This window comes from Narcine bancroftii, chromosome 1, assembly GCF_036971445.1.
Source record: "Narcine bancroftii isolate sNarBan1 chromosome 1, sNarBan1.hap1, whole genome shotgun sequence".
Lineage (NCBI taxonomy): Eukaryota > Metazoa > Chordata > Chondrichthyes > Torpediniformes > Narcinidae > Narcine > Narcine bancroftii.
The window spans coordinates 334,901,266-334,923,114 of NC_091469.1; the positions used below are offsets into that span (position 1 = coordinate 334,901,266).

Genomic DNA, 21,849 nt, shown 5'->3' on the forward strand with positions numbered 1-21,849 from the left:
TGCAAGGCTTATGATATATTTGAATGGGCAAACTGAAAATTCTTGTCACCTTGTACATGGCATGTCAGTAGATGCAGAGGTGGCTGATTGGTCCATTTGACATATAGGATAAGGCCAGGGTAATTCACTATTCTGGATATACAGCCAATAAACATGTTGAATAGCAAGCACCCTGCCTTGAAAGGGTAGCTTGCATTTCCTAACCTCGAGACTTACTAAATATATTAGTTATTTTAAGAACTTTTGATGTCAAATATCTTTTCCAGTGTAGTGAAATTAGCTAATTTGTGTGCAATGATGTATTATAGAGAGCAATTAAAGAGTTGGCTTTTATTATTTAAAGGCAATGAAGACAAAATATTTGTGCAGTGGAAACCCTACTACTCATCTTTGAATTTTATCTTTTGGAACCACAGAGAACAGTTATCTCCTTGGCCTGGCATCACATCCAAACAGCAGCAACAAAGTTGTGGAACAGGAACTGCAAATTTCCATCAAAGATTACTGGTATTGAGCATGAATTAAGTTAGTTTCTTGTTGGACTTGCTAAAGGAAGCTAATGGAGCTAGTGTGTTCATGGGTGAACATATCCTCCAAAATTTTGGGGAGTTCCCCACTGTACTATACAGGAGTTGCAGCCTGGATTGTATACTGGAGTTTCTAGAGGGGAACTTGAAGGATCTTTCAAGTTGGAAGTGCCACAACTCACCCATCAGGATTGTCTCCGCAGTTCATCGACTCTTTTATTTGAATAGATAAAGGTTTCCGATTACTCTTTTTCTTTCCTCGTGGCTCGTTACTCTAAACACACCTAAACCTGCCCTTCTGAAGCTAGTTCTCTAGTCATAGAAGCTCGGCTTAAATGTAAGTTAGTCTGATTTGTGGTAATGCACTTTTTGTGGTCTCTGTATTTACTGCAACTATGGTCCTCTCCAGGAGAGGCAGCTTTAGTTGACGCAGACAAAAGAGTTCGCTGGCAAGAAACATAGCTAAATTGTCGAGCTTGCATGTCATCTCATTTCTTGAGCAGGTGACCTTTGGTATGTGATGTATATTGCTACCATTTATAGTTTTCCCATTTTGCGACATGTTCATGACAATAAATCTGATTCTACATGGTGGTTAGACACTCAATGCTATATATTTAAAAAAAAAATCCTCTTGTGCATTGAGGTTTTGTAATAAACATCATCTATATACGAATATGGTGCCGGGATGAGCTATTAAATTTTTATGTCTCTTGTAAATACATGTAATGAGCGGATTTGGAGTTGGAGTGCAGAGCCACCCTTGAATTGTTTAAGCAATTTTCTGCACCAAACCCAGTGTAATCTGGAAGTTGCTGGCTTGTTAGCTTGTTGGACTAGCAGCGAATCTTTTTTTTGAAAATTTTATTTAAAGATTTTATAAAACATTACAAAAAAAACACAACCTACAACAATGAAAAAAAAATGTACCCCCTTCCCCCTCTACTGGGCTATCTCATTCCAACCCCCCCATACTTTGGAGCCTTAAAAAAAAATTATTTCGGGTATTTAAAATTAACTGTTCGATGTGCCAACTCTGTTTATTTAAGATCAATAGCCATATGTTCCAAATACAAACTCCACATTTTAATTAAAAAATAATTATTTTGCAAATTATGTTTCTTTTCCAAATATAAACACAATTGCAATTCATTATGGCATCTTTGTATATTCAGTTCTTCCTCATTTTTCCATGTAATAGCTATACATTTTCTTGCTACTGCTAACCCTAATCACATAAAAGCCAGTTGTGGTTTATCCACTTGCAACTCCGCTATTAATACATTCATATAACCAAAACCTGGAAGTCAGCCTGAAGAAAACTGAGGTCCTCCATCAGCCAGCTCCCCACCATGACTACCAGCCCCCCCACATCTCCATCGGGCACACAAAACTCAAAACGGTCAACCAGTTTACCTATCTCGGCTGCACCATTTCATCAGATGCAAGGATCGACAATGAGATAGACAACAGACTCGCCAAGGCAAATAGCGCCTTTGGAAGACTACACAAAAGAGTCTGGAAAAACAACCAACTGAAAAACCTCACAAAGATAAGCGTATACAGAGCCGTTGTCATACCCACACTCCTGTTCGGCTCCGAATCATGGGTCCTCTACCGGCACCACCTACGGCTCCTAGAACGCTTCCACCAGCGTTGTCTCCGCTCCATCCTCAACATCCATTGGAGCGCTCACACCCCTAACGTCGAGGTACTCGAGATGGCAGAGGTCGACAGCATCGAGTCCACGCTGCTGAAGATCCAGCTGCGCTGGATGGGTCACGTCTCCAGAATGGAGGACCATCGCCTTCCCAAGATCGTATTATATGGCGAGCTCTCCACTGGCCACCGTGACAGAGGTGCACCAAAGAAAAGGTACAAGGACTGCCTAAAGAAATCTCTTGGTGCCTGCCACATTGACCACCGCCAGTGGGCTGATAACGCCTCAAACCGTGCATCTTGGCGCCTCACAGTTTGGCGGGCAGCAGCCTCCTTTGAAGAAGACCGCAGAGCCCACCTCACTGACAAAAGGCAAAGGAGGAAAAACCCAACACCCAACCCCAACCAACCAATTTTCCCTTGCAACCGCTGCAATCGTGTCTGCCTGTCCCGCATCGGACTGGTCAGCCACAAACGAGCCTGCAGCTGACGTGGAATTTTTACCCCCTCCATAAATCTTCGTCCGCGAAGCCAAGCCAAAGATAACCAAATAAACAAATCATTAGATCCAATTGCAAATCAATTTTTTGAATGAATCTCTCAAAATTTTTTTATAATTTTTTCCTAAAAAGGCTTAACTTTCCTACATGACCAAACAGAATGCATAAAATTACCTATCTGTTCCCCACATCTGAAACACAGGTCTGATGAACTAAATTCATATTTCTTCAACTTTTCAGGAGTCGAATACAATTGATGAATAAAATTATAATTGACCATATATCTCAAATTGAGTAATTTTGTAACACTATTAGTGCACATATTTGATTATTCTTCCCAAGATAATTCAGTATCTAAATCTTTCTCGCATTTCTTTTTGTTTTATACACATCAACTTTGTCCATTTTTTCTTGCAACATTCTTTATCTACCATTTAAAATCTCGAATTTCATTTGACCTGGTAAAACGAAATCCCTACCAAAATGTGTTTGTAAAAAAATCTCGAACTTGATAGTAAAGTCAAGAAAGGCGGCTTCTTTTTCTTCTTCTTTTTGGTCATAGTGGGATCAAAAATCATCTCGTTTCCCGACGTGGCAGCACTTCCACTGACAGACTCTTGCCGGCCCTGATCCTCTTTAAGGTGAGAGCCACTAGCAGCGATTTTGAGGTTAATCTTGTTGGAGCTTTGAGGAGGTGGCCGTAACTCGATAAATGTCCATTCCACTTTCTCCCTGTTAATTGTGGAACTAGCTTGAGTCTCACCACGATGCCTTCTATGATGGGATAGCTCAACTAATGGTGTCTCAGCAAAAAACCTGAAAAATGGACAGCCATTTCATCCCGCGTGACTCATCTTCCTTCACTTGACCCATATGTTTTTCTTGCCTTCCTTTCTCTCTCTTTACCTGCCATCTGCCACTCCCCTGCCTGGTTGGGCAATCCCGTGCATGGTCCCTGCTTCACCATTCACCACTCCGTCCTCTTTACACAGCTCCTGTACGAACTTCCCTCGGTTCTCATGAAGGGTTTTTTGGCTCAAACACCAACCATTCTTTACTCTCACTGATACTACTGTTGAGTTCCTTGTGCAGATTGTGTTTGGCTGAAAAATGAACAGTTGCAAGAGATAGATAAATTTCACTAAAATATATTTAATGATTTCAACTTGGATTTCTAGCCAATGCACCTGCTTTCATACATGGCCTTAATCTAAATAGTTGAGCTTGACTTTCTGTGCAATCAACTCGGGTCATAGTATTTGTCTTCCAATCCCAGGTAATGAATAGAGTACTCAACTGTTCCTAATTGATGGGGATTTGGATGATAAAATTTAAAAAACCAGAAAATTCTGGGACAGCTCAGCAGGCTGTGTTGGTCAGCTTTTGTAGGAAGAGAAACAGAGCTAATGTTTTTTTGACCTTCAAAAGAACTCTGTTTTGATGTTAAAAAGTTATTTTTAAGTTTGATGCAAAATTTGCAGTACAGTGAGGAGGGTTCTTCTCAACTGCAAACAGATCAACAGGTGACCTCTAGCATGATGTATGGCTGTGTATGGAGCACAAGAACCTGATGGCTACAGGGAAGAAACAGTCCTCAAGCCTGTGGAATGTTTTTGGATTCTTTAGCCTCATCCCTGCTAGGGTATCTTTCCACTCAACTTTGGCCAGCTCCTCCCCCATGGCTCCATGGACCCCTTTGTTAAACTATAATATTGACATTTCAGATTTTCTCCTTCTCCCTCTCAAATTGCAGATTAAAATGTATTATATTATGGTCACTACCTCCCAAAGGCTCCTTTTCCTCGAGTTCCCTTATCAAATCTGGTTTGTTACACAACACTAAATCTAGAATTACCTTCTTCCTGGTGGCTCTAATACAAGCTGCTCTAAGAATCCATCTTGGAGGCACTCCACAAACTCCCTTTCTTGGGGAGTCCAGTACCCAACCTGATTTTTCCAGTCTACCTGCAATTAACTGCACTCTACTCGACTGACCCACGAAAAGGGTTTTAAAGTTGCAGAAGAAATACTGCACTCTACTCGATTGACCCATGTAAAGGGTTCTAACTGCAGAAGAAGGCAGTCGTTTAAAAAGGTCATTTGTCTGAAGAACCTCAACAAGGGTGTCATCAACAATCAACATTCTGCCAGCCCCCGGTCTCTTTCACCCACTTCAGGAACTGCAAAATTTAACTTAAAGTCTGTGTCTCACCCATCTTAAAGCTTCTGTGTCGCATTCATCTAAGGCAGTGGTTCTCAACCTTTTTCTTTCCACTCATATACCACTTTTAGGTAATCCCTAACCCTAAAGTGCTCTGTGATTAGTAAAGGATTGCTTAAGGAGGTATGTGAGTGGGAAGGGAAGGTTGAGAATCACTGCTCTAGACCCAATTGTTCTGGAAATGTTTTGCATGAGAAAAATTGTTACAGGCCCATTTCTTTTGGAGTTATGAAACCGTGCACCTAACTTGTCAATTAGGTACGATTAAAACAGTGGTTTTCTCACTTTTTCTTTCCACCCACATACCACCTTAAGCAATCCTTTACTAATCACAGAGCACCGATGGCATAGGGAATACTTAAAGTGGTATGTGAGTGAAAAGAAAAAGGTTGAGAACCACTGATCTTAGGCCTGTGTGTCGCATCATTTTCAAGCTCACTGAATTTCTGAAACTGAACTTTAAACTGCCTTCCGAGAATTGAACTTTGAGCTGTAGTGGTTTGGGGTATTCCCATATATTTGTACATAGTTAGAGTTTATAATTGTATATAAATTTAGGTAAGTTTAGATAAGTTAGTTAAATTAAGTGTTAGATAATTGTTGCTTAATAATTAAAAAATATTATTTTAAATGTAAGACCATCTGGGCTAATTTCGTAACACTACAGTCTTTTATTATGTTGGTTGCCTTTTATGGGCAGTGGGAGATGGAGCCCACTGAAGAAAGTTTTCATCGTGTTCTGAGCTGTATTCACTCCTTCCGTAGTTTCCTCTAACCTTGAACAGCTTTCAAACCACGCTGTGGTACAATCAAGTAAAACATGCTTTTGAAGGTGCAGCCGAGGAAGTTGTTGCCTGATGGGAGCATTCAGAAATTCTTGAGTCGTCTGAGGAAGTAGAGCCATTGGTATGTTTTTTTTCTATTGTTGAGCCTCTGTGCTTGTCCTCCATCAGGCCATTGGATATATTTATTCTTTCAACTTCATTGTTACTAATATGGACAAGGATGTGGACTCTATCCCCTTCCCTAAAATGGTTGTTATCTTGGCACCATGCCACGAGACTTGCAATCTCTTTCCTATATTCTGACTCTTTGACGTTTGATACCCGGCCCATATGGATGTATGTTAAAATTCAAAAGGATACATTACACTGAAATCATGTAATAACATCCAAGGTACTCCACATTTTAATCAAACAGATTATATTGTATTGATATTATATTATCAGTGATAAATGACCTAATTGGACATAATTTCTACCTTCATAACAAATCAAAGATTATAAAAGTAATTTAGAAAGGGTCCGCTCAATGTTTGAAAATTTACATTCAAATCAGAAATTGAGCACCGAATCTTCTCTAAGTTTAAACATGACATCACGTGGCCATTGAGCATGATCAGGTGGGGTAACATCTCTCCATCTGAGCAACGCCTCCCACCTAGCCATAAGAAAAATAAAAGTTAAAACATGTATCCCAGATGTTGTTAACATTATGTCACTCTCTCCAATAATACCAAATAAAGCAGTTGAAGGATTTGGTTTTAAAAAAATGCAGAGAAAGTTTGAAATACTTTGATCCAATATTTCTCATATGTCCAAAACATATGAATTAATGAAGCCTCTTCATTGTTGCACATTTTATTTTAAATTTAAATGTTATTTTTTAATTTTTAGAGGAACAGTATTTAGCTCTATAGTCATGAGGTAGAGGAAGCATGGTAGGGGATTGAGTACACATCCATGAGCAACACGATAGTTGAATGTTATTGTGGTGATGTTGTTACCCATCATTGCAGTCTGTTAGCATGTAAAGGATCCAGTTGGAGAATGGGGCACTGAGGCCTAGATCCCCAATTTTGGAAATGAGTTTGCTGTGCACAATGATTTTCAAAGCAGAACTGAAGGTAATTCATGAACAATTACATATTCATGGTTGCCTAATGTTCTCAGGGTACGTGGAGAACTAGGGAGATGGAATGTAATGTGGATTTGTTTGGCTGATGGGCACATTGAAATGGCTCAACACTGTTGTGTTGGCTGTAGTTAATGTGAGCCATGACCACCCTTTCAATGCATACATGATGGTCGAGTGAAACACTAAATTTTGCAGATGCTGTGATTGTAAACATGGAACGCCAATAACACCATCTACAATTTTGCCAACGATACCACAGCAGTGGGTTGTACAAAGAAAGGTGATGAATCAGCATACAGGAGGGAGATTGAAAACTTGGCTGAATGGTGCACCAACAACAACTTTGCACTCAATGTCACCAAAACTAAAGAGCTGATTGTTGACTTCAGGGAAGGAAAAGCAGAGGTATATGATCCAGTGATCATTGGGGGCTCAGAGGTGGAAAGGATGGAGCAAATATTAAGTTCTTAGAGTCACCATCTCGGAAGATCTTTCCTGGACCCAGCAGACTAATGGCATATTGAAGAAAGCACATCAGTGCCTCCACTTCCTCAGGAGTTTGCAAAGGTTTGGTATGATACCAGGAACCCTGGTAAATTTTGACAGATGTGTGATGGAAAGTGTGCTGACCTGCTGCATCAAGGTCTGGTATGGGGACACTTATACCCCTGAGCGTAAAGCCCTGCAAAAGATAGTAGTCACAGAGGACATCACACAGGGAAAAGCCTCCCCACTATTGAGAACATTTACAGGCAACACTGCTGTCGGAGAGCAGCAGCAATCACTAAGGATCCATATAACCCAGCACAGGCTCTCTTCTCTCTGCTGCCATCAGGAAAGAGGTGTAGGTGCCACAGACTCGCATCAACAGGTTGAGAGACAGCTGCCACCCCTCGACCATCAGACTCCTCAATGACAAACTCAATCAGGGACTCCTTTACGGTCTCTTACTTGTGCATTTTGATTTTGTGTTCTCTCTGTATTGCACAGTTTGTTTACATGTGTTATTTGTTTACAGTTCTTTATATGTTTACATGTATACATTGTGTACAGTTTTTTGCACAACCCAATAAGTGGTAATTCTGCCTCGCCCGCTGAAAAAAGAATCTCTGGGTTAAATGTGATGTCATTCATGTATGTAGTACTCTGACAATAAATCTGAATTTGGAGGTTTGCAGATGTGGACGTTAGAACCCCCTGGTTGGTTGGATTTTCAGTATCTGTATTTTATTCTTGCTGACAGCAGATGGATTTTGATGGACTAATGATAAACTATTTATTGACTATTTAAAGACTATTTATTGAATGCTGTGGTAATTGTTTAATACATAGTAGTAAGTAAGCTGAAGACAGACAGATAGAAGTGGGATCAGGCTGCAGCTGTGGAAAGTGGAACAGAATTCAAGTTTCAATTCTGAGGCCAATGGAAGGTAAGACTCTGACCTCTTTCCACAGCTCCTGCCTGGCCCCGCTCAGTATTTCCAACATCTGCAGTTTTAAAAAAAAATCATTTATCATATTAAGTCTTAACTCGGACTTTGATGCGTTGTTTATTTCTAATTTTTTGAGACTGATCAGTTGGATATGGTAAAAGTACATGTCCAGCAATTCCTTAATCTCTGACGAAAACTGGTGCAGTGCACGGGCTTATGCACGAGAGATGAATAGCGCTTCGTTAAAGTGTACAGGTTAATTTAAAGGCCCTTCACAGAATCTTTCGGAATGTGCCACAAGTTATTGCAATCCAAGGAGTACTGAGTTGCATGACACAATCTTTGAGAATGTCACAACTTTAAAGTGTTTGACATGATCTACTGACATAGCCCATGGCCAAAAGAGTGAGGAATTTTTTTTTCTTTGGAGGTATTTGTACTCCCTGTTCACCTTTCTTGGAGTTGCATTTATGCTGGTCAGTTGACTATTCAACAATGATGATTTAGATTTTTTTTGGAAGAGAGAAACTCATGGTCGTGAATAGATTTTGGGGTGCATGGAAGAAGGTCTGGCAGTCATTCACATGTGATGGAGCGAAGGATGCCTGTATTTTTACATCCAATGAGGAAAGACCGAAGACCTAGGAATCTTGTAAATTACTTTACAGCATTGTCTCATTCGTGTCAAATATCAATTGTGTAGAATTTGCAACAGTATTGATACCAAAATAAATTGCTTTGTTCAAGGTTAAGGAGCTACTGAGCACACATACTTTGCCATATCCTACTTAAAGATGGTTAAAGGTAAAAGACATAAAAATCAAATGTTAATCACCTGTTTTTAATGTTCCATAAAAGTTTGTGAGCAAATTGGCATCAACTGCTTTAGTCTGTAAAATTTAAAATAAATCTTACATGATCCATAATCCAAAGTTGTATATTCATAAATTGTAATTTAAGGTGTGTGTGCATGGATTTTTCTGAAGAATTCTACAACTTGGGCAAGTGGGGGAGGGAATAGCTCAGTGAAGAAGTGAGTGACAATCCACGACTGAATGCTGAACAGCTTCTTTGGGGATATGGTTGTTGGAAAAGGAAAGACAGAGATAGCTTAGCATGAAAGCTTCCTTTGGAAACCTTACTTGTGAAGCATGAGGGCAATTTTTCTATCATGAAAATAAGGAGAAAACAAGTCGATCTGAGGGCCAATGGTTGCCACCTCCATTACCAATTAATGAGACAGCTGGGCTTATAAATGAGGCCTGCTTCATGTGCTTCAGTCATTGAAGACACATGATGTTGAAGCGAATAATTGATTTGCATGTACTTTGACAGTCCTAAGCACACTACAGCTATTGAAAAGCCTTTGAAACACAATCACCATGGTATTGGATATGAGATGGCTAATTTTATTCCCATATTTGGATCGCAATCTTTTATTTTGAATGTTTAGAAACTCGGTGTGGAAATTTAATGTCTGTTGGGTTATTGTTACAGAGCATGTCAATGTTTAGAAATCAGTGCCTCAGAATTACTTCAAACTGAACCATTTTGGAGAACCAATATTATGAAGTCAACAGATACATGCAATGCAGAGGTGATGTGGTTAGTGCAATGCTATTACAACATCAGCAACCATAACCCCAATCTGGTGCTATCTATGAGGAGGATGGGCTTTCTCTAGTGCTCTGGTTTTCTCCCACCCTCCAGGAGGTACAGGCTTGGGAGCTGTATTCCCTCTAATCTGTGCACGCACAAAAAAAGAACATCACTGAGCATACAGTTTGTTTTGTGCGAGTGTGCGTGTGCATAGTAGATGGAGCACTGCTTGGGAGGTTAAATGGGTGTCATGGCCCAGAAAGTCCTTCTACTGTGCTGTATATCATCTAAAAAAAATGGGAAAAATTGTGATAATTTTTGCAAGTTGGCTGTAATGTGAACTTACCAGTCGACGGTTGGTATAACAGTTAGCGCAACAACTTTAGAGTGCCAGCGATTGGGATCTGGGTTTGAATCTCATGCTGTCTGTAAGGACAGTTCTCCTTGTGTCTGTGTGGGTTTTCCCCGGGGGCTACAGTTTCCTCACACTGTTCAAAACGTGCGGGGGTGTAGGTTAATTTGATATAAATTGTGTGGCATGGACTCGTGAGCCGAAATGACCTTACCATGCAGTATGCCTGAATTTCATTGTTGTTCCAGAAGGTTATTTCTTTTTTACAGATGAAAACATTTGTTAAATAATAGCTCAATAATTAAACCTGCTGCACATTTTGTTTACAAACCAACAACCAGTGGGTTATTCAGCATCTCTAAGATCCAGAAAAGGAAAGGAAGAGTCAGCGATGGTCTGGATGAAGTTGAGGACAGGTAGAAATTTGTGCAGTAATTGGCGAGTTGTGCTTGAGGCTGTGGATGCAGTCATCAATGTAGAGCTAGAGGGCAGGGGTGGGCAGTTAGCCAGACTGGGCTCGAAACCAGGATAGTTCCACGATATCAATAAAAAGATGGGCATAGCTAGATCCCTTTCAAGTGCCAATGGCTACACCTTTGATCTTCAGAAGGTGGGAGGAATTACAAGAGAATTTTGAGGGTTAGGGCATGTTCTGCCAAGTGGATGAGAGTGTGAGTGTAGGAGAACTAGTTGAGTCTTTATTCAAGACCTTCCTGATAGGGGATGAAAGTATGTAGAGATAAGATGTCTATGGCAAGGATGAGCTGGTTGGGGCCAGGGAACTGAAGTTATTGGAAGACACTTTATTAAAAAAAAGGATAAGTGAGAAGGGACTGGAGAAGGTGAAACAGGGTGGATCCCCAGTCTGAGAAATAAATTCAATTGAGTTTCTGGATTTTGTGTAGGACATAGAAATGGAAATTGCAGGGTTGTTCAGGGCAATAAGATTGCAGGTTGTGGAGGGAAGTCCTCCTAATGTCACTAATCTGTAACTGTCCAGGAAATGTTGGCCCGGTGTTTATTAGTGGGATCATAGTCCAGAATGAATTATGAGGAGTTGTCTGAAAATAATTTGAGTTAATAGACAAGTCCTGCTGTGCGAAAGAACCTTCATTCAAGGTTTGAGATCTCGTGTCTTGGGTGGACTACTTTTGAGCATTTAAACCTACAAATTTGTGTGTATATGCATATACCTGCAACATGTTCAGTAATAATTGAGGTGGAGTTTATTTCCTCTTGCTTCTCTCCTCCCAATGCTGTTGAGTCTGGCAGAAATGTGTTGCATTGTCCTGTTCTCCACTGAAGTTGTGTTTTTAAGGGAAACTGTATATGAAAGAATTAGAACATTACCTTCAGATTTTTACAGGGAGGCTTTAAAAAATGAAGGATTTTTTTCAGGGAGTAGACATCCAGATTTTTAATTTTGAGAAGGAGGTTCAGTGACAGATGATCTCTTTCAGAGCACAAGATGTTTTGGAATCACTGAGTCATGCATCCGTCTTGCAAACAGATTGTGCAGAGTCGGGATTCTTGCTGTGAAAATGTGGGTCACAGTTGTCAGACATGGTGAGACATCATGGGCTGCAAAATATTTTGGGAGTTCATTATTCTTGAACTGGATTAATTTAGCTGCCCATTCTGAGAGAGGGGCTAGTTTTCGAATCAATATCTAATAATTCAGATTGAATTGTGCACCGTGGGCTTCAAAATAAAGTAACAATGAAGTCAGTTGTGCATTTATTCACTGATGCTCTTGCAAAAAAAATCTAAAAAAGTGTGGCATGGTTCATGTGGCAGTTAGCGCAGCACAATTATGGTGCCAGTGACCCGGGTTTGAAGCTGGTGCTCTCTGTAAAGAGTTTGTACATTCTCCACATGACCACGTGGGCTTCCTCCCACATTCCAAAGATATACAGGGTTAGTCAGCTAAATGGTCACATGGGTGTATTTGGGCAGCATGGGCTTGTGGGCACTATCTCTAAATTAAAAAATGTGTATATATATTCTTATTCACAGTTTTGAAGTGGCTGTCCTCCTTCCACAACTGTGTGTTTTACTTTTGTCATTTACTGAAGAGGGACTGTGGAATTGTGATACAAGGTCTCAATACAATGGTCAGCTCAAGTGTTAGTAACCCAGTGTTACTCAAACATTTTTTGCTCTAGGCACGGTAAGATTGGAGCTTCCTCAAGTGCTAATGCTCTGAACATTCTATTAACAAAGAAAACACATGTTGGTAATATGATTAAAATCTAGTGCAGGGGTCCCCAAACTTTTAAAATCATCAACCCCTTCATGGAATACTTGATCCCTCATGGACCCCCAGGCATGAAATCCTCAACTCATTGAAAGGCGGAAGTCAAATACAACATGGCAGCCACCAAAATTCTCTTTCTCAAGAGGTTGGCCACTGCTGTCCTAGGTTCTATTTTTCATCGATACGCCTCTGCTTTTTACTGCAAAAGTTCTAACCCCACCCCGGCATTTATTGCGCCCCCCTTTTAGCCCCTGGCATTTGTTGGCCCCTTGGATAATCCCATCATCCCCCGGGGGTTGATATCAACCACTTTGGGCTCCTCTGATCTACGAGATGGCAGTGCATATTCTAAATGTTGGAGGGAACAGACCTTTCCATTGTGAAGTGGGGTAATCTACTTGATGGCATTGTTTAATGTGGTAGTCCACAAAAAGTGAATCATTTTGATCATTGTTTTTTTCCATTTCTTTTCTCCTTAGTTTTTCACCTGTCGGAAAAAGTCACCTCTGTGGTTCCAGAGAGCGCATTGCTGATTGTGCTGGGCCTCATCCTGGGAGGAATTGTCTGGGCAGCTGATCGCACTGCCTCCTTCAGTTTAACACCAAATGTCTTCTTCTTCTACCTCTTGCCCCCTATTGTGTTGGATGCTGGATACTTCATGCCCAACCGACATTTCTTTGGGAACCTTGGAACAATTCTCATGTATGCTGTGATTGGTACAGTTTGGAATGCTGCCACAACTGGTCTCTCCCTCTACGGTGTCTTCAAGTCAGGGATTATGGGTAAGGCAGAGTTGCAGATTGTTTTTATTAATCAAAAGCAAGTGAGTGAGAGCGAAATGCACGCAGCTGATTTTGGTATCAGCATCCTGATACCTTCTCCTGCAGATACGTTTTCAGTCACTGCTTTCTCATTGGTTACAGATAAGTATATGTGAATAACTCTGGTGTTCCGTTGGACTCCTTCCCTCGTGCGGCTGTACATCTGACCTTGTAGCGACAGTACTGCTGATTTTTTAGCTCTCAGGGGGCTCACTGAGGCAAACTCAGCAGGAAGATGACTCTCTCACCTATTTACATCCAAATATCTGTAAAAATCTGGAAACAAATAACTGTCAAAGTGTATTGACATGAATGAAATCATGAGATCAGGATATGTGGGGATATGGAAACAAAGACAAAATTAATTTCCAGTACTGATCAGTTGAGATCTAATTTAAAACTGGACAGAGGTCAAGGGGTTGGATAACCGACATGGGTTCAAATGTAATCTGTGAGATTATGGAATATAATCTCTATTTTCAGCCCCAATGTGCTGCCCTCCAAAAATAAACCCGCCTATCTCAAGGAACAGTTCTTAATGTTTCCTTCGCCTCCTCAAGAAGCACTCAGCCATTTTAGGAAGGCATTTCTCAAATGTTTGTTTGAAAGGGATTAGCTGTGATTTGACCAAGCTGTTAATCCGTCTTGAGGGTTGTAGGCTCTATCTTAAACTAAGATAGGGTAATACTTCCATGCAAAGTAAACCTGAGGAAGTCCTGCAATGGTAAAGGTACAGTATTTCTGATGGTATGATATGGCTTTTTGGTGAAGAGCTACTAACAAGATAACTTTGTTAACATGTCAGCTGGCAGAGTCAAATATGTCTTGACCGTAAGATTGCTCCTTTTTGTGCATTACGCCATCACACTAATTACATTTTAAAATTATTTGAATGACTGGAAGCATTTTTGATATCTTGAGATAATGAAGGGCACCACATAAATAAAAGATCTTTGGTTTATTCTTTAAATTAGTATTTAATAGCTCTTCTACGTTTGATTAGGTTAAAGCGACACTCACTATCGCTGCCGCATCAGTGGAGGAATAGCTGTGGCTCATTAGATAATGCAGTACAATTTTGCGAGTCTCTTCCATTGTCATTCAGCAGCGGGAAAGAAGGGCCAGTGAAAGTTTGGACTGGGTGCATTTTCAGGTTGAATTACGATTTGCCTTTTCTGTGTTTATATATGTGTATTCTCTTGATCTCCTCTGCCTTGAATTTAGCCCTTTTGCCAGTGTTCTTGTGTTGTTGCACATGACCACATAATTTAGTGGCAGCATTAAGTTTGTTGTCCAAAAACTTGTTCTTGCTGATAGCCAGATGCTGATTCTAATGGGTTTGGCAGTGAAATTCTATGCCAACATTGAAATTGGGAAATTGGACTCCAGTGAAAGCCTCTGTGAGTTGGCTAGGCAAGGTACTTACCCTCATTAAAAGCCAAGGTGCAAGACTACTTACTGTTCACTCTGCGATTTACCAAACCCAGTTTCCACCTCTGCTCAACCCTATCCCTGTCACCCACCCAACCAACAAGAGATACTGAGTTAAAGGCAGAATTGACTGTTTCATCACCTTTGGCATATTGAGCAAAGGGATGTGCTGACGAGTTGTATTCAGTCAGTAATCACTTCCTTTGAAATTTTTCATCCTCCCTCTTCAGTCTGATCAACCAACTTTCCTCTATCGACATCTCTGGTTTCCATTGCTAGTCCATTGCTGAATGCTCTCGATGTTCAAAACTCTGGAAACTCTTCCTAAAACTTTTAATTTCTCCCTTTCCTTCTTGGTCATTCTTTGACGCTTTTGTGTATTCACCACCATCTTTCAATTGTTGACTGATTGTTGCTTTTGAAGCAACACGAAACACATTATTGGATTGGCGGCACTTTAACAACACTAGCAGGTTACTTTTATAAACTGGTTGTTGCCGAAATCTACCACTTCTCCTGAATTTTATTTGTTTTGTAGGAAAACTCAATGCTAACCTCCTGGATTTCCTTCTATTTGGAAGCCTGATTGCAGCAGTTGACCCAGTGGCTGTATTGGCTGTGTTTGAAGAGGTTCATGTGAATGAAATATTATTTATCATCGTCTTTGGAGAATCTCTTCTTAATGATGCTGTCACTGTGGTAAGTTCAAGCATGGTGTATTCCTTGTTCAAGCAGAGTTTAATCCTTGATAGATTTTCTTTTCCTCCAGTAGTGGTTGGTCCAGTTTAGAATAGCACTGATAGATATAGTTTTATACTTCTGCGGCATTACCCTATATTTTATCTATTTTTATCCCATTCCACTTTGGTATCCAGTCATTGCCTATCTAAATTGACCCTAAAAGGTCAAGATTGGTTTTTCTTTGTACTACTTTACATGGGTTAACCTGGGTGCGAATCGTAATCTTTGATTCCTCAAAGATACAAGTCAGCATACGTTTGTTGACTCACCACTTTGTGTCTTGATCTTGGGCAATGAATTATTCAACATTTATTCACAAACAGCAACTGATCTTTCCATGAAAAAGCAGGAGCTAAAGTTATGTTCCTGATGCCATTCAGAGATAAAGGAGAATGTACAGTAATAATCAAGCTTGTGATCTCTTGGATCTATCAATTCAGTGTTTGTTAAAAAAAAAGAAAATTGAGAGGTTTGCAATGGGGTGATCTTCATACTTTGAAACAATTAGATGTGATCAATATGATCACAATGTGATCAAAATGTGATCAATATCCACCCAAGATGTCCTTCCATCCTAGAAGAACTAAAATAAAGTTGTTGACAAATTGAAGTAATTGATTATCAACAGATTTTAGGTAAAGAAAAGCGAATGGAGTGTTTTTGGAACCAAGAATTTCTTTCTCACAGAGTAACTCAAATTAATTGCACCACAAAGTCCAATGCTTTTTTTTAGAGAAAATCTTTATCTTCTGAGAAGACTATTTTGCAACTCATTTCACGATAATGCCCTTGGATTAACTCTCTGCAGATGAAAGGCTAAAGCTCAATAAAGGAACCATTTGGTGTCAGCAGTCTTATCTCTGTTAACCCATATTTAGAATTGACACAATATTTTTAAATTTTTTAAATGTTTATGGAGTTGATGACGGTTGATTTTTTTTTGTTTTAATTATTTTACAAGCTTATAAGAAAAGTACTTACACTTTACAAACCAGAGAATAAATGGGGTTCACATTGTTGTGATTTTTGTCAGCTTTTGATTTCCATTTGTCATTCTCCAAGTGTATTCCATGACAGAATGATAAACGAGGACACAAAGATACTTAAAGTTGATGGTCGAAGTGATTCTTTCAAAAGTTTTGATAATTTCATAAAATGGCCAAATAATTAATCCAATTTAAAAAAAAGGTGCTTAAATATCGTTTGGGGTAACATAACATGCCATTTTTAAAATGTTTCAAAAAGGGCCTAGAGTGGAACAGGACTTGCATTAAGGTCCACGTTAAGAAATTCATTCTCTATTGCTGGTGCTGAGTGTTCATCTAATTGATGGATTTAGCTTGTGTTCATTTCAATGGAAATAAATCACAAAGCATGTTTGGGAGCTATTGAGCAATCTGCTCAGAGTTCAAGATGTTAAAGTATTTGAATTTGCCTTAAAAATGTTAAAATTGCCCAGAAATGTAACGAGCTAAAAAGCATCAAGTTGCACAGTGCAATGCCATTTTCATCCTAGTTCTGTTGCCCAAAGCTGCCTATCAATTAGTTACTGATTGATAAGAGAAGACCCTCCAAATTTACTTTCATTTGTTCTGCTTAAAATGTACATTACATCAACCTTGTTGAATTAGGTCAGGAGAAGATTTAAAATAAATGTGATCTTTCTGTAGCTTTCATTGAAGAATCATTAGATTTGCCAGCTCTGGATGTATATCTGGAGGTTTCGGAGTATGACTTCCTATCATGCCAATCTCATCACTGACTGCCCAGTATGCCAGTGCCTTCTTATGACATCCAAAAAGAGTGAACGCTTTTTATAATACCTGATTATAGTAATTGTTGACCCTCTATCAAGCAGCCATTTTCTTTTATCCTCAGTTGTTATTAGCGTATAATAAATGCAAGTGGTCAAATAAATTAAGGGTTTAAAAAGACACTCAATTTTTATTCATGCCTCTCTGATTTGTTTTTGTTCCCAAATTAGCCTGCAGCAGGAATCTTCAATTCCAGAATGACTCTATGAGCCTTTGCAGTGAAGGTACAAATCTCAAGTATGCGCAAATTCCAGTGAGTGCTTTATACACAGCACCATTCTCCAGATTTTGCAGGCAGGCTAATCTATCCTTGCTGACAAAAAAAAAATCAGGTCTTGGGAAACTAAAAATAGCCCTGATCACTATCTTTGGAGAAAATGCAGAACAGTACAAGTTATGAGACAGAGATTGCTGGGTTTATTTAATCTCAGAAATCTGGAACTACATTTGTTGCTGTGGTAACCAGAGGGCTATAAATATTCTGCAAGCTGCATGTGCTGGTTACCGATTGAGGACATGGCCTTGTGCTATGTGTATCTGGTACCGTGCAGCCAGTTAAGATATTCAGATTTGAGTTATTGAAGCAACTTTAATATTTAAACCAAAAGTTCAGGTTAGATGGGTGAAATATAATTGAAAAGATGTGAAATATGAAGTTTGCAGATGCTGTGATTGTAGATGTGCTCGAAGAACTCAGCAGGTCACACAATGACCATAGGAGGTAAAGATGTATTATCACTGTTTCAGGCCTGATCTCCTTCTTCCAGGTATGAGCTAAAAGCAAGCAGGTGCCTGACTATAAAGGCTGAGAGAGGAGGGAAGAAAGAGCAGGGGGAGGAGCACAGGCCAACAGAAAAAAGGCCATAATTGAACATGGAAGGGAGGCCAGGAGAGGAAAGGTGAAAATTGATGGGGGGAGGAGGTGCTTCTCTGAATGCAGGGCTTGGAGGAAAGGCGACAGAAGGAAAGGGAGAAAGCACAGGGAAAGGAGACATGGGGGAGGGGTGGGGGGGTGGGGGTGGGGGGGGAGGGGTGGTGGGGGCAGGGATGGAATTTGCTAATGGACACCAGAGATGAGAATGTTAATCCCATGCATTTTGAGGGTGCTTAGGCAGAACACTAGGTGTTGTTCTTCCAATTTGTGGGCGATGATTGAAGAGGTGTGGCGTAAGTGCAGCATTTAGGATAGGTCCCAAGGGGGAGATTGGTGTCTCTTATTGTGCATTTTATTGGCTGGAAATCAGCATAGCTGGATGTAAGACATGCTACACATGAGTAAATTTTCTCTGTAGAATTTGTAGGCTCCTACTGTCCCTCAAGTGTGATTTGTGCAGGGAAAGAGAAATGACATTCAAATTCAACATTTATCAGACAGACAATTTGGGGTGGGGTGGGGGGAAACGGGACTAATATGAGCACTCTTTTAATCTCTCATGAGCATTTTGAACTCTATTCTGTCCTGAGATTGGAGTTCTGGAATTTGATGCTTCTCACCAGAATGGCCAGGAACAAAATATGATAATCACAGTTAATCCTTCCCAATTAACTTGTTCAAAAGAGTGATCCCTGCTGCAGAGAATCAGAGCAATTGGTGTAAAGCAGGACTCTGCAGCAGAAGTGAGGTAAATAACAAAATAATCTGATTTGGTAATTGACTGAGGTACAGAAACTTACCATAACAAACAAGGACAGATGTGGCCTTGTTAAATCTCAGCTAACTTGGTTTTAATGTCTTACCTAAAAGATAGCACTTTTGATGGTCCTTTTCTCATCATATTAATCTTGCAGTGGAATGTGAACCCGGGGTAATTCTGTTTTCTAGTGTTGGATATGTCCACAAGGTCCTTGTTTGGTATCAATAGTATTGACCAAGGTTTATTCTACTTGGCTTGTCAGTGGAGTAAAAGTCCCACAACTGATGCAAAGGGTTGAATTATGATGATATGATCTTATACACTAAGTCCTTCCAGCTTCTCTTGGTGTGCTCCAGAACTTTCTGATACTCTTGGAAGGTGATTGCTAATTTCTTCACGTGAAATGTTGAATAAAGTCGCAGGATTTTTTTTTGTCGGAGAGATGTGAAGAAATTATCTTCCTGTCCATATACAAGCATCAACTAAGTTTGATCATGTGTGCCATTACTAGAGCATTGAGGTCGATGACTTTTCCCTAGGTCCCAACACTGATGAACATTGCCAAACATCATCCCTTCCACTTCACTTTGCTGGTCACAACTTATCATAGTCTTGAACAAGATGGGATGCCGTGCCAAAGGTACGTCTCAAATCAAAGAAACCACTGCAGAAGGGGCTCCAGCTATTAGCTTCAGTTAAAAGTGACTATAGTCAAAAGTCAAGAACAATATCTTGAAAGAAGACATCAACACCTCCCAAACAGTAAAGGGACAGACATGAGCAATACACAGACATCCCTGAACTCCTTAGCAACCTGGCAAGAAAGATGAGGCTGTGCATTACACCAAAGCCAATGCAAATGAAATTCCAATTGCGATTGTGAGGGCTAGTTGAATGGTGAGCACTTCACCAAAGATGAAATCCACAGATACTCTCAGGGGCATGATACTGAGAGCCCATCACCAGATAGAAAGATACAGCAGCTTTAGGGCAACTAGCAACACTCTATTCTTTGAAGTCTCACTCTACATTATCCAGGGAGCCACTTCAGAAATGTCAGAAGTGCAGGTACTAACAATTTAACAAATTCAGACATACTTCACAATAACAGGCCCTTTTGGCCCTTGAGCTCATGCCAATTACCCCCAGTTGACCTACAACCCGGTACTTTGTATTTGAAGCAAACAATGAGAAGCTGGAGGGAATCAGATTTCTCTGGCTTCTCATCGAGACACTTCAGAAGATCTTCCAGAGGAATTATGGGAGAAGATCTTCAATATGCGCTCGTCATTTTTTGATTCAGTTTAAAGTGTCGAAGGACAAATTGGCCGTATTTTTTCTAACATCAGTCCTATTTGTAATAGATGTAAATCAAAAGTGGATTCTTCACCTCGTATGTTTTGGCCATGCCCTATGTTGGAGAGGTATTGGATAGACATTTTAAAGAATTTAATCAGCTATACTGGATATTAGTTTTCAACCTAACCCATTGACTGCTCTTTTTGGAATTATACTACCAGAAGTGAGACGAGTTCCCACTTCCACACATTGGGTTGAAGCCTTTTCTTCATTGTTGGCAAGAAGAGCTATTTTATTTAAATGTGAAGATCCTAATCCACCAATCGTGACTCAGTGGCTCTTTCAAATTATGTCATATTTAAGTTTAGAGAAAGTTAAGATTGTTATATTTGATACCTCTGTTAAATTTGAGGAGACAGTGACCTTTTATAAATTACTTCCACATGGCTTAGTTAGTGTAACTATTTTCCCTTCCAGACAATATTTAATTTCTTTTCTCTTTGTTGGTGGAGCAGACAATCAACTTTTATTAATAAATTCTTTTTCTATTTTTTTTAAGATTAGGTGAGGTTTTATATCATTAAAATTCTTTTGTTTTTGAAGATTTCAATTTGAGGAGATGAGAACATATTTGTTAATTGCGGTGTAATATAATATGTTATATCATGTGATATTTTCCCTTTATGATTATGTACTCATTCTTCTCGTGTATTAATTACCTATAATATGATTAATAAAAAGATTGAAAAAGAAAGGGACACTTCAGAAGGTGAGCTGTTCGTTCCATGTATATGTTGAACCTGGTTGTCTGAACTACACATTTGGTGCCCCCTTGTGACAAATGTTGGTAAAACTCTGGGTACAGTTTTTTTTGATAACGATTTAGACTATAACCACGAGGGGGCTGTTGCACCTTTCACTTAACCCTTGGGTGAGCCTTAACATTGCTGCCACTCTCTCCCCTCATTCCTTGACTTCACTCCATTGATGAAGTGAATGAGACCAGTCTTTTATCCAGGGTAGAATTGTTCAAAATTAAAGGCCATAGATTTAAGGTGAGAGAGGAAAGGTTTACAAGGGACTGTGTCTGCCTGATGAGGTGAGGAGAATCCTATCCAAGGTGAACCCACACAAGGCAGTGGAACCAGACAATATACCTGGCCAGGTACTGAAGGGCTATGTAGACCAACTGATGGAGAGCCTAACAGACATTTTCAATACGTCACTGCAGCAGTCCATCATCCCTGCAGGTTTCAAGACTGCTACAACCATCTGGGTACAAAATAAGATGACAATAACAGGCCTCAATGATGACCAGCCTGTGGCACTGACCTCCACCATTTTGAAATGCTTTGAGTGTCTGGTGATGGAATGCATCAAAGCACACCCCAGGGATGCTGGATCCATTTCAATTTGCCTGAAGATTAAAGCGTCCACTGATGATGCTATAGCCTTGTCTCGCCATGCTGCTGTTCATCAACTTCAGTTCGCCGTTTAATATAATTATTCCCCAGAGGCTGATGGAGAATCTGTCCTCTCTGGAACTCAACATCCCTCTCTATAAATGGACTCTGGACTTCCTAACTGAAAAATCATCCTGCTCTGCAGCAGAATGCTAAGCACTGGAGCACCTCAGGGCTGTCG

The 21,849-nt window shown here is 40.0% G+C and overlaps 1 protein-coding gene across 3 annotated transcripts in view; it reads left to right on the forward strand.

Annotated features, from left to right (window-relative positions):
* The window catches only part of LOC138748741 (sodium/hydrogen exchanger 3-like), a 175,047-nt gene that overhangs the window by 123,970 nt on the left and 29,228 nt on the right, over positions 1-21,849 (forward strand). For all 3 annotated transcript variants that reach the window (XM_069909427.1, XM_069909437.1, XM_069909417.1), the window contains exons 2-3: positions 12,945-13,247; positions 15,256-15,416. In XM_069909427.1, the coding sequence (XP_069765528.1) occupies positions 12,945-13,247; positions 15,256-15,416 (464 nt within the window). The remainder of the gene's footprint in view (positions 1-12,944; positions 13,248-15,255; positions 15,417-21,849) is intronic.